A 13,125-nucleotide genomic window follows, 5' to 3' on the forward strand; every position below is an offset into this window, starting at 1 on the left:
CGTACGAAATATTACCTCAATGCAGCAGTGGCTTGTGGACTTTAAGTTGTGGGACGTTTGATCTTTTAAAAGTAAAGGAATTGCCACTACACCTTTCACTTGTGTAAATCACATATTTACAAGCCCCCCCCCCCTTTTTTTTTTTTTTTTTTTTAAATGGACACGTTTTAACAGGACTAAAGAATTGCTTTGACCAATGATGCTTTAAATAAGCTTGAAAGGATTGTTTACAATAAACTTGAGACTAAAGCTTTTGTCTAAATGTTTTGTATACTGACACAGAGTAAAAATGCACTTTGAAATAACGTGCATCTGATTGCTACGCAGAAAAACACTTTGTATTAATGTGTGGTAAAATTACACATTTGTATCAATACCAGAAAACAAATGACAAAACCTCAGGAATATTTAAAATTCTGCTTTTATATGCAATGCTGACAAACAATAAAGTGACAGAGTTGCCAGCAACTAGTATACCTACAGCTGAAGATATAAAAATACAAGAATAAAAATTTCTTATTGAAACAGACTGAGAGTTTTATTAACAAAGACATCATTAAAGTATGAAGTAAAATGAATGGACTAATGGACTGAGCATGCTACAAGTTAAATCAAGTGTCTGATGGTCATTTCTGTGATGAAGGTCCAGGGCCATTGTCTGTGATAACAAAATAATTTTTTCCCTTTAAGGGAACAGATGAGAGAAGGGGTGTCACAGGGGTGGAAGCAACTCCTGTAAAGTAGAAAAACAATGTTTAAATAACCATTAGAGAAAACAGAAAGACAACAATGAGGATCAGGTTTTAACCTGCGTCATAACTGAGAATTTGTCTATTACCTGTCACTATCAGTATTTTTTGATTGTCTCCACCCACACCGGAAAATGTGGGAAAGAGTTGCAAAGTGAGGAGGATTCAGGGACATAACAATTAAACATAAAAGCAAACTTCCTTAGAAAAGTTTCCTCTTCCCAAAGTATCATGAATATTGTGAAGTAGCTTAATGTAACAGCATTACTATATGGCTATTTCTTCCAGGACTTTGGTGCCCTCTTGTGGACACTTGCAGAGATGCAGTTAGTATTCTACATGACTTTGTGACATACCAGGTTATAGTAACATAACTTACTTCCTTACAAAAGACGATGATAGTTATTCTTATGACTGTTTTTAACACTTTCTGTGTACCTGAGGATGCAGAGTGTCTGAGTGACTCGAGGAGATTGGTGCTTGCAAATTTAACAACACATCTGAATGGCTCGTCCCGCTCTGTCATGGTCTTATTGGTGTGATCTCTGAATTTTGTTTCCAGCTGATGAAACATTAACAAGGAACATGGCAGCATCTGGGTTAACATCTGTATCTGTGAAGCAGTGAAACAACTTAGATAATCAACTTATTTTACTTAGTCGGTGTTGTCCGGCTACCTTGTAAACTGCAGACTGTAGTTGAGGTAATAGCCCATCACCAAATGCCTCACAAGCCATTTGATGTCTGTTTGCTGCAGACCCAGCTTGCTCTTTTTCTATGTGAAGGTCTGTACATATAAATAAAGACATACATAAAACCAGCATTAAAAATGTAAGTACATGTTTCACCATATGACAGAAATGCATAGAGAAAACAGCTTAAAGAAAATCAAAAAGTTTTAAAACATACTTGAGACAACACGATTCCTTTCTGCCAGAGGGCTGGGAAACTTGGTGGGAAACACCTAGGTGGATTTAAAAGAAAAAAAGGTCAGAGTAAAATTCCACTCATTTTTCTCTCTAAAGCAGTAATTTAAAAAGGTGAAAACACTGCATGCAGCCCACAAAATCTAAGAAATGAAAACAATAAAAATAAAGTCAGTCTTAACTAGTAAATAATTCTAAAATAAATAAATAAATAAATAAATCAGGCATACTTGCAGATACTGCTTCATAAGCAGATCTCTGATGGCAGTGAGCTTCCGTCCACTGAGGTTAGCATCCTTAATAGCTTGATATCGGGTGGACAGAACCAAAGCCTGCAAAGCAAACAAGTCTCTTAAAGTAGGATGGAAACAAACAAGGAAACTGGATAAACAATGTGACGTATTAACCACAGAAGTCATCCTTACCTGTGACAACAGAGGCTTTTGTTTTGAAGTTAGGCTGCTCAGAAAGACGTAAGGGGTTTGAAGATAGTGAACGACATATGTGGGTTTCAGGTGGTTTGGGCGAGAAAAGGTGTCTCCCCATGCAATTCGAATCCACACAGCTTCATCTGTGTGCTTCTTTATCTTGATAGAAACCTTCAAATATAAAGTGAAAACAGACTGATAATGCAGGAGGTTAACAGAAGCATGTGAAATGTAATTTGCTGATAAAACGATTTAAAAATAGGATTTTTGGGTGTAAATTAGATGGAATAGCTTACGTGTCTTATTAGCTCACTGAGGTGGGATTTAAATTGTTCCTTGAACTGTGTCAGCTCTACAGAGTGAGCATCATCTAAAAAAAAAAAAAAAAAAAAAAAAAAAAAAAAAATCAAGATATTTATAAAGACAGCAAGAAATTAAAATATTATTAAGGCACTTAAAGCCATCAGCAATTTAATAAAGAAAACCTCCATTCAATTCAATTGTATTTATACAGCACCAAATCACAAAAACAGTTGCCTCAAGGTGCTTTATATTGTAAGGTAGACCCTACAATAATAAAAGAGAGAAAACTCCAACAATCATATGACGCTCTATGACCAATCGCTTTGGTGACAGTGGGAAAGAAAAAACTCCCGTTTAACAGGAAGAAACCTCCGTCAGAACCAGGCTCACGGAGGGGCAGCCATCTACCGCGACCGGTTGGGGTGAGGGGAGGAAGACAGAACATTCCCTGAAAACCCCAAGAGCTTCGATATTCAACGAAGGTTCAAAACTTATAGGCTTTCAGCCCTTGACGACACAGAGCAGGTTACTGTTTCAACATACCTTGAGGGTCCATGAGCTGGAAGGCATGCCACATGCCCAGGTTGGGATTCTCGATGACATCTGTATGAAACCAGGGCGACACAAGCACTGTTAGTGAACTGTAAATCTGTCCTTACCACTGATATAGCAAAAAGCCAAAATGATAACATAATATATAATAGTAATAATATAATACAGTAACTTCGCTCGACTTACGTATCATTTCCAGCTCAGCTATGTGTTTAACTGTCAATTCATTTTCCTGTGAAACACAACACTTATGTTAAACACTAATAGAGCAAACACCATAATATTTAATAGTAGTTTCAATGTGAACATTTTTTACAGTGTACAATGAACACATAGAAATAACAACAAATTATATTGCCTAAAACCAGCCAAATACCTCGCAAATGGCAAGTAGTTTTTCTGTTAACGCCCATTTTGATTCTGTGTAATCTATGGACTGCCGCTGCGTCGCCGTCAAACGGCTCCACTTATCCAGCGTTGTTTTCAGCATTCGACTCGGTATCCGTCTTACGAGTCGCTCCAGTAAACGTTTAACAGTGTTGTCCATGCTTCCTTCAACAGTGACCGAAATAGACAGACAGCTTGAATTTGAGTAAAACTGTCGATCTGTTCAGCTTTCACGACAACGCACACCACAGTCGATCGATTCCAAACAAACCGCCCAGAATAAAAGCACATGAATCCACCAATCAGATATTTGCAAAACGGACTCACGTATTTCCTTTAGCGCCCTCTGCTGTCTTGGAGTTATATATTAATTTTAAGTACCGCTGCTACTGACGTGACCAACCATGCTTATACGAATCTGTATATAATAATGACCTTAATAAGACCCTTACATAAAGAGTTAAATGTTGAAAGAAATTAGTGACCGCCATTGAGTGAAATTAATTATGACATACAAAAAGTTCATAAAGTTCACACTGCTGCTATAGAAACTGTTGAAAAAAAAAAATAGAAGAAAATTTGTCATCTCCAAGTCAAAAGTTCAGGTCACGGTTTGGAAATTTTGACTTACGAACTAAATTAGGGTCAGGGGTTAGTTAGGTTAGGCTAGGTTTGACCAATGAGTAGTTTACTCAGAGCATGAACACTATTTATTCATTTTTAGTTTAGTCCATTTAGTTGTGAATTTTCCCCATTTATGCATGCACCTTCCGAAATGAAAAGGACAAAATAACAACTAAAAATAAATAACTAAATAAATAAAAAGAGGAAATATTGTCAGAGGAAAAACGGTAAAACCCATCACTCAGATTGTTCAAATTACGTAAACACAAACCACACAAAATACCCCCCCCCCCCCCCACACACACACACACACACACACACACACACACGCCACACACACAAACAAGCAAAAAACAACAACAAAAGAACCGTAAGTAGATAATTAAGCATCGTTGACATTTCGATTTATTAATTAATTCATGTTAAATAATGACATGAACATCTGACTTAAGAAAAAAAATCAAAAACAAAAAAAACTTAGTGACGGAAACAAGGTTCCATGCATTACAGAAATAGTAAGTAATGGCGGAAAAAAAATGTGTAGCACAGGTGACCAAATAGTACCGTACCCATTCACAAAAACGGAGGTGCCTGGAGAGGAGCCTTCTTGTATTTCCTGCAAACTCCCGTCATCATTTGTCCCGCCTTTTGTGGAAAGTACGCACGCCATTGGTGAGGCCAAAGAAGAATATAGGCTACGATTCGCCCTCGACTCTTGTCACTCAAATCGTTGAGGCGAAACAGTTACGAAAGCTTCACGTCCTGTAACAGGCAGGCACGTCCTTTAGATTGTAATTTCTTGTAGGTTAAACCGGCGATAGTACTACTACAGCTCATTTAGTCCAGTTCATTAAGGCGTTAGTGACTTGCAGCAGACCATAAAGCTTCTGCAGTTGTTCAATGGTTGTATAGATTCATCTTCTGTGAAGTTAGCTTGGAGCTAGTAGTTAGCAAGCAGTGCCTTTTTTACCCACTGGAAACTTCTCAGATGATAAAGCCTTTGCAGTGGTAAGTGTAATTCAGCTGATAATCCAGTGTTGACATGAAGTTTATTATAAATTACTACATACGCAGTACAGATCCCCAGTTCAAAGTCTAGTCTAGCTAACATAATGCCAAAGTAAATGTAGACTGTGTACATTTGACACAATGCTCTTGTCTCTGCAGGTAAGTGTCCACTGGAAAAAACAATCTCGGTCATCACTATGACACATCAGGATGGAGAGGGATGGGGAGGTGTTAGTATCCTTTAGAGGAAATGCTGCTGACGTACTACAGGGATGTCAAACTAATTTTACATCATGGGGCACATACAACCCACTTTGATCTTGACAGGATGTTTATGCACTCCTTGTTTTCCATTGCCATCCAGTGGGGCAGATTGGAGTGCTTCCCAGAATGCTTCTGGCCCCCATGCCTTATGTTTGATACCCCTGATATACGGTATTTAAAGTGCAGTTGAAGCAGTCTTTGGAATAATTCATTCAAACAGTTAAAATAACGAATTTAATTATTGATTCATTAGTTGTTATTGGTTGGGCATCAGCAGTTCCAGATGTGGCAATATTTTGCTTTCTTGCTATATGTTATTGTATACTAGCCTTAAATCATATTACTTCCAAGGTGCCCCCCTTGGGCTGAGTATTTTACGTTGTTTATAGATGAGAGTATATCCTCAGTTCATCTCTTGCTTGTTGCCTTTCAGTGTCTCTGCAGTTCTTCAGTAAGCCCTTAACTCAAAATGCACCCTGACCTGTCACCTCACCTTCACACAGATGAGTGTAATGAACTAATAAGTCAACTGAGACAGTGCCACAACGAGGTAAGTCAATCTCCAAATGTGACTATTTCTCTATGATTCACATGCATAGATATAAAATTGTGTAAAACCTTGTTTGCTTTTACGATCAGCACAATATTCTGAAGTTCTTTGGCACATGTAACGATGTGGACCGTGCCATGCGTCAGTGTCTGAAGAAAGAGGTCTGTCAGCTTTTTAAATTTTTTTCCACTTATGGATAGGACAACAATCAATCCTATTAAAAGATTTTTTTTTCTCTCTTACATTCATTTCTGTCTCCTTACTATTCAACAGAGACTGGAAAAGCGGGAGCGCAGCAAGCAGCATGCGATAGAGATGAAGAAGAGGCTGAAAGAAGGACCTAAAGACCGTCTCTAAGGGACATTTTACTGCAACTGTGCCACTGGCACAGCAAGTTAAACCCACTGAGATTTTGGCACACTGAATGAAGCTTGACACTCTGTACCAGGCTTCTTCAGCTGACATTTCATGTCAGGACAGATGAAGAGCTATTTCTTTATAAGCAGTGTGGGTGATTTCATTTAATGGTGTGCGTCTCCAAGAACAAAATGGTAATCTTGCCATATTGATGCTTATATTACTGGTATTTTTAAAGTTTTATTGAACAGCAAGTAAGCTCAATTAAGCTTACATGGGTATTTTGTATCAGCTACATAGACTAAAACTTGAAGTGTTGACAACAATGTCAAGAGGTCAACATAAAAAAAACATCTAGTACTTGAGATTGAAGATTGAGTTTGGGGATTATTATTCCCCCACCCCATCTCTTGCAGCGGACTACTGCTCCATCACTGATGTGTCTGTTGGCACAAAACCACAGCAATGATTACTCTGTTAACGTATAACAGTATCTATTGTTGAAGATTTCTTTGAATTGGGAATCATATTGATTCTTTTTGAATAAAGTAAAACTCTGAATTAATGTAAGAACCTGTTCTTGCTTTAACATGGTGCCACAACACCGCGGGACACAGTATCAGTTTCGCAGCATGTAACACATGTAGCATTTATATGCATTTTGCTAACAAAATGATCGACATGAGCCTTTTCTCTTTTTTCTTTTTTTTTTGGTAATTAAAACCACATCAGAAGTGTGAGGTTTTCTCTGAGTGTTAGGTAAGGTTAGGCTAGCTGTGCAAACCATACGCAGAAGCCTTGTGTTTGTGCAAATGTAAAAACATGTTGTCAAAGAATTGTTTCTTTATTTGAAGCAGCTCATTCTACTCATCACAATGTATCAATAACTCCTTGACAAACATTTAAATTATAAGGCAACCCAAGGTGTGCTTTCAGACAGTGTAGGGAAAAAATACACATGTAGGTATGTGTATTTAAAAAGTAAAATAAAATATAAACCTGCAATTTGTAATAAATAATGGAGCAAGTTATAACTGATATACTTCAAATATTTTCATCAAGCACACTTCAAACACATGCTGAGCTGGCGATTTGGGGCTCAAATCCATTATAAACTCCCATAGCCCTAAATAAAGTTTCAAACCAAAGAAATGCTTCTGTCCAAGTTGACACTCAAAGACATTTGATATTTTACAAAATAAATAAATTAAAGTCCATGAATCTTCAGCGTGAGCAGCGCTCAGCAGACCTGAGTGACTTGTGTTCATTGATGCTGTACAGAAGCCATATTATACCTCTTCTTATGAAGCAAATGACACAATATAAATAATCTATCATCAGATTAGTACAATAGAAGTAAAGACAGGGTCTCCTTTCATGGATCTAATGACCACAATAAATTGTTTTGTACAGAAACCTGAGTATACAGCAATTTAGATTTTGTTACATGAATCACATTTCCTTTAGACAGTAAGTGTAAAATCATTTGGTGTGACTGTAAAGGTTTTAGATTTAATGTGCTCAGGTGGAAGTCTGGCATTGTTTGTTTTTGTCAATTTTTGGTTGACAAAAACAAAACAAAAAAAAGCTTCCAACCTTATTATCCCAGCAATCAATGACCACAAAATCATTTAACAATCTCACATTGCATTAAATCTTATACAAATGTCAACAATCTGTTTACACCACAGACCTCAGCTCATACTCACAAAGGTTTTAAAGCACAATGTAAATTAAATTAAATGAGCCCATGTCTCTCACTGATCATGTACAACACCTCTATTTATAAATCATATCTTCAAGTGGCAATAGTGTTAACATTTTGGTCATGAAGGACGTATTTATGTAGACATTTTCTTTTTTCTGGGCCTATTTTGCTAATTCACTTTTCTGCAGGGTCACGAAAAAGAAGCCGGGGTGCCTCTGGAGCAAAGTAAACCACATGGCACGGCACAACAGTTATTTCAAATAAATACAAAAATAAAACGCAACATTTCTAACAGTACTTATAATGGTGGTACAAAACATACCCTGAAATACAAGGAATTCAGACAAGCAGCACATTTACAGTATATTACATGCAATTAGTTACAGAAAACAGTCTACAATATATATATATATATATATATATATATATATATATATATATATATATATATATATATATATATATATATATATATATATATATATATATATATATATATATATATATATATACATATATATATAATCATATTTAACTGCAAAATGGACACCTTTTAAAAAAATGTACACAGAGCTAGACACATTTACATTTTGGTAAAACAAAATAGATCCCTAAATATCATACAGAATATAAAACTTCTTGAAACTTTGAATGATCACATGCAGGTTAGGACAGGAAGTGGATTCCAGCAACAAAAATGTTCAATTTCGACATTATTGTTCAACGACAGCTGAAGATGCTTGAGAATCCAGATATTTTCATCTCTTCTGTGCTCTAAAAACGCACAGCTAAGGAAAAAAAACACATCATCTGGGGGTTTTTGTTGTTGTTTTTTTAAAAGAATGTTCATACATTTTATATAATGACAATTACTCAATAAAGGCTCCTATATGTAGCGCACAGTTTGATCGGATTCATCACCAATTTTCCCCTGTGAGAATTGCAGTCAGTTACTTTCAGCATTTCTATTTAGTGCTAGCATTCAGATTAGTAAAAATGATCGGTGCATTATTCCAGCAAGAGAAGAGAAATCCTGGCCTTCGTGTGATTATTTGTAAAAATTAAAGACAGTATTCTTGCCTATAATGTTAAAGAGGGAAACGACTAAATAGCTTTATTTAAAAAACAAAACAAAAAACCCCCCACCTGAAATACTTTTTATTTTATTTAAATGGAAGAATTTAATTTCATCTACCAGGTTATTTTAATAATGTAAGCAAACAGAAATGCTCTTTTTAATAAAGATGTTTATGTAAGAAAATATAATTATGAGGAAAAAGAATTCCACACTATTTCATGACTACACACAGTCAATACAAATAGGAGAGAATGTGCATGATAAGGAGCAAGCAACTGTGTCCTCATGCAAACTTTGGTTTACACTTCAATTCAAAACAGTAAGAAACTAAAAGAAAAATCCTGGAAAAATGCATCCTATGTACACAAAGCAACTCTTTTACACGCTTGTAATAAATATATATTATTCTTCTATATATTATCATCACTTTGTCATGTGCAGTCAGAAATACATTTATTATTTCATCCATCTTGTTGAATAAGTCTCACATATGTACAGATGCACTCTGTACCTCCCTGCGCTTACGCAATGCATATTTGGCCCTTTGCCTCATTAACACAGAGCGTGGAAATCTGGGAAAACTTAGGGACAAAACAAAAACCTCTTTTAGAAAAGTGATCATGACTGAATTTAATTTTTAACAGATATACACAGAAAGAAATCAGAAAGAATTCTCCTGCTGATAGATGGAAATAAAGGCCCATAATGAGTTTGACACCACAGCACTGCCAACCTGATCCCCCTTTTTTGTTTTTTTAGGTAGCTTCATACCCACACTGATCATCTATAATTTCTGTGGTGGGATGGTTACTTTTCACTTGTCTTGTTCTGCAGGTAACTGAAGAGTGCCTCTAGTCCTTTAGTTGAGCACCATAGCTGCTTCAACATCTGACATTCCTTCTCATTCACTTCCTCCAGGACGGACATGAGGATGCTCCTCACCAGGCATTTAGACTCTTCTAAGACCTTTAAAACACACAGAAAAAGGGGAAAGAGCTATTTCATCTCCATCCTTAAGAGACACCTTTGCCTTCTGCATTGTGTAGATCAACAAGACTTACCACTGCGCTACAAGATGCCATTTCCTTCACACGCAGCATCACCTCTTGGTTGAATGTGGTTGGCCAGAAGACCTGCGACACGAGCCCTCGACTGCATGCTTCTTGTGCTGTGAGTTTTCTTCCACAGAAGAGCATCTCATTGGCCTGGAATGAAGGAGAAAAAATGCTATCGGTGGAACCACATAACATTACGTGGAATTTTGCTAAAAAATAGATTTTGATGGGACCCACAAGAGCGACGCCCAGTATTTGAGGGAAGGTGTAAGAGGAGCATCCAGAAGGAGTGAGGTGCAGGGCTGCACATGGAGTTTGGAACCAGGCCCTTTCACTGGCCCACACCACATCGCACAGTGGCAGGATGGATGCTCCCAAGCCCAGAGCAGGGCCGTTTATTGCCACCACAATGGGTTTCTTGAAGTGGATGAATGCCAACACAAAGTCCCTAAAGGGGTCACAGAATGATCAGCAGTGACTCTATCAAGACTAATGGTAACACACAAAAGAGTTGCTGCCTGTAGTGGAGTGATTTCTTCTTACCGTACAGCATCTGCGATGCGGCTGCTCTCTTTTCTGCGGTCAGTGGACAGACGCCCTATCAGATACGATGGCTCCAGGCCACTGCAGAAAACAGTCCCCACTGAACTGAGCAGTAGTAATTTACTGTCATCCGCAGCGGCATTACCCAAAGCTCGACAAACTTCCTTCATGATCTGAAGAGAAAGAAGAACAAATGTGTATTACATTCTTAACCAACAAAAGAGGACTGGTTGGGAAGGAAATAGCTTAAATATAGGTTCTGAATCCTCAGAGTAAAACTGAAGATCCACTAGGTACATCATTATTTTTTATTGCAATGCCCAGAGCAGAGAAAAGAAAAAAAGACCAGCACTGGGACTACAAGACTTCCTTCTGTATCCTTGCAGTTAACAGAGACTGAAAACTGTGTAGCACATCACAGCATCTAACAAAATTTCACTTTGAAGGAACAAGCTTGAGATATTCAGTTTAAACATGCTAATGCTAAATATATATATATATATATATATATATATATATATATATATATATATATATATATATATTGCATAAATACTATACAATTTACATTCTCTACTTAAATTTAAAGGGCAAAAAATAAATCAAAACAAGCTTTTAGACTTTTGCTCCAATAAGCTTAGTTTCTGTGTAGAAGGTCAGCTTAGCGGTGAAATGGTTTCTAGTTACTTGATGTTACTCTGTGAGCAGGGGTTGTTGTGGGTAAGATGTTAATGTGACAACTAGCACTATGCAGCTTGTTTCCTTGACACCCTGCCCATCAGCAACAACTGGTTTAACTGTATGTTAACAATTCCCACTCCTTATGGCTGCATGCGTTACAAAGGAAGAAAAGCTGTGTCTGTAAACTTCTAAATGTTATAATAAGAATTTTTTTTAAAAAAAAAAGAGTATTTTAAGAAAACATTGGTCAGACTTTACTTGAATATAACCTCCTTGCAGTATGGTATGTCAACAACTGGGCCCAGTACATTTTAGTAGTCTGTAAAGAGACACGTTTCATGCTGCCAGTTAAAACAATATATGCAAAATTCAGTATTAAGAGTTTGGCCTTTGTCTCATCTGATAAACAAGAGAGTTTGCCGACATTGTCAGACAGTCAACCCGACAAACCCCAGCCCCACACCCACACCACCATGTCACTTTCTGCAGTCAGTCTGCACACTGTGTTGTTGCATTTTAATCAGATTATCACTCCTGACCCATATTAACCATTCAACCTCAAAAGTGAACTTAATTCTCTATGTCTCACCAAGCACATAATCTGACCCCAGTTTTAACCGTGTGTGCTGTGTTGTCTCCGTATTTGAATTACTCATGTTGTGGGGACACAAGTCCGTTTACACAGTGACGTGGTTGGGCACAAAAAGCATGTTCTCATAATGAAATTTAATAGTGAATGTAAGGGTTAGGCAAGCACGTTTTGATTAAGGTAAGGATAAGTCTCCAGGAAATTAATGCAAGTCAATGTAATATCCTCTACAATGATGGAAACCATTTGTGTGTGTGTGTGTGTGTGTGTGTGTGTGTGTGTGTGTGTGTGTGTGTGTAAACGAGCATGACAGAAAGTGAGAAATTACAAATGTCATTATTTTAGGAGGTGAATGAAACACTTGCTCAGATACATGAAGGAGAAATGAACAGATGCTAGTTCCACTCGATCAAACAGAGAAAGAGGAGGGCGATCAAAGTGACATTCATGAGGAGTCGGAGAACTTGAAGACGTTAGTAGATAAATCTGCTGCATTTAGGCATGTTTATCATTGAGACAATTAATGAGATGCTCTGTGCTTTAATCTTCAGGACATTTAGTTTAGAAGAAAATGTTGTGTTAAAGTGCTGAGTCTTGGTTTTAATTTGAGAAGGTGTTCCTCAATATTTGAAGAACTGTTGAGGAGGTCCAAAAAAAGTTGTTCGGCTGCTACATGTTTCTTGAACAGCTTGTTATATGTTAATGTATAATAAAACTAGAAAAGGGCAAATAACATAGAAAACTGATCAGCATCAGCACTTTTTTCTGTAAGAATATTTTAAATTTATCAGAACAGAAATTTGTTTTTCTTGTGGATGCAAGAACTAGCCATTTCAAAGAAAATGTTAAGGATATTTCTCACTTTTTAATTTCTTACTTCTCTTTTATTTATTGATGAAATGGGGAAAGAAAACCCAGTTGGTTGAAAAACAATGGGATTATAATAGAAAGCTACAATACTTTAGGCCAGAAAGGTGATAGAAAGTGTACCAGTTAATAGATAGGGGGACTTTCTCACTTACAGCCAGCACTGAGTGTTTAGAAGAAAAAGGAACTGGGATATTTTTCAAGATTTTCTCAGTAAGCACATCCGTAGACTCTCTTGTTCCTGTGGCTTCAAAGACTGAGAGACATATAAGGAGCTATCTGAGCTGTTTGATGAGCCCACAGCTTACGAGCTTAGTGTCACAGATGAAAGTACACACACATGTGCACACATAGTTTAGGCCACTTCGGTGCTTGTGAAGTACAGACTGCCGTGCTTATGATGCTGTATCAAAGCCAGAACCACCCTCTGTGGAAGATGTGAGACACATCCTACAA

At 37.1% G+C, this 13,125-nt stretch overlaps 3 protein-coding genes across 5 annotated transcripts in view; 1 reads left to right on the plus strand and 2 right to left on the minus strand.

Annotated features, from left to right (window-relative positions):
- Positions 1–405: 405 nt before the first annotated feature.
- Positions 406–3,642, minus strand: cenpn (centromere protein N). The gene is made up of 10 exons (XM_026167646.2): positions 3,335–3,642; positions 3,145–3,190; positions 2,950–3,009; positions 2,400–2,473; positions 2,101–2,274; positions 1,906–2,007; positions 1,659–1,713; positions 1,427–1,536; positions 1,188–1,311; positions 406–733 (listed from the first exon to the last, which is right to left on the minus strand). Exons 1-10 carry the CDS (start codon positions 3,503–3,505, stop codon positions 627–629), a joined length of 1,023 nt encoding a protein of 340 aa, XP_026023431.2. The 5' UTR covers positions 3,506–3,642; the 3' UTR covers positions 406–626.
- Positions 3,643–4,685: 1,043 nt separating this feature from the next.
- On the plus strand, positions 4,686–6,713 carry cmc2 (C-x(9)-C motif containing 2). 3 transcript variants are annotated; one of them, XM_026169865.2, is made up of 5 exons: positions 4,687–4,977; positions 5,137–5,211; positions 5,721–5,791; positions 5,881–5,952; positions 6,065–6,713. In XM_026169865.2, exons 2-5 carry the CDS (start codon positions 5,175–5,177, stop codon positions 6,146–6,148), a joined length of 264 nt encoding a protein of 87 aa, XP_026025650.1. In that variant the 5' UTR covers positions 4,687–4,977; positions 5,137–5,174; the 3' UTR covers positions 6,149–6,713. The 3 variants fall into 3 exon arrangements, with proteins under 3 accessions (XP_026025661.1, XP_026025650.1, XP_080159277.1); XM_080303151.1 differs by having other exon boundaries at positions 4,721–4,977; positions 5,137–5,412; positions 5,675–5,791; XM_026169876.2 differs by lacking the exon at positions 5,137–5,211 and having other exon boundaries at positions 4,686–4,977; positions 5,675–5,791.
- Positions 6,714–9,085: 2,372 nt separating this feature from the next.
- LOC113023658 (chromodomain Y-like protein 2) overlaps positions 9,086–13,125 on the minus strand; it is a 48,686-nt gene continuing 44,646 nt past the window's right edge. The window contains exons 4-7 of the mRNA XM_026169898.2: positions 10,533–10,705; positions 10,227–10,437; positions 9,996–10,139; positions 9,086–9,900 (exon numbers count right to left, since the gene is read on the minus strand). Coding sequence (XP_026025683.1) covers positions 9,742–9,900; positions 9,996–10,139; positions 10,227–10,437; positions 10,533–10,705 — 687 coding nt within the window. The 3' untranslated portion in view covers positions 9,086–9,741. The remainder of the gene's footprint in view (positions 9,901–9,995; positions 10,140–10,226; positions 10,438–10,532; positions 10,706–13,125) is intronic.

Source organism: Astatotilapia calliptera, chromosome 1 (assembly GCF_964374335.1).
Source record: "Astatotilapia calliptera chromosome 1, fAstCal68.1, whole genome shotgun sequence".
Classification (NCBI taxonomy): domain Eukaryota; kingdom Metazoa; phylum Chordata; class Actinopteri; order Cichliformes; family Cichlidae; genus Astatotilapia; species Astatotilapia calliptera.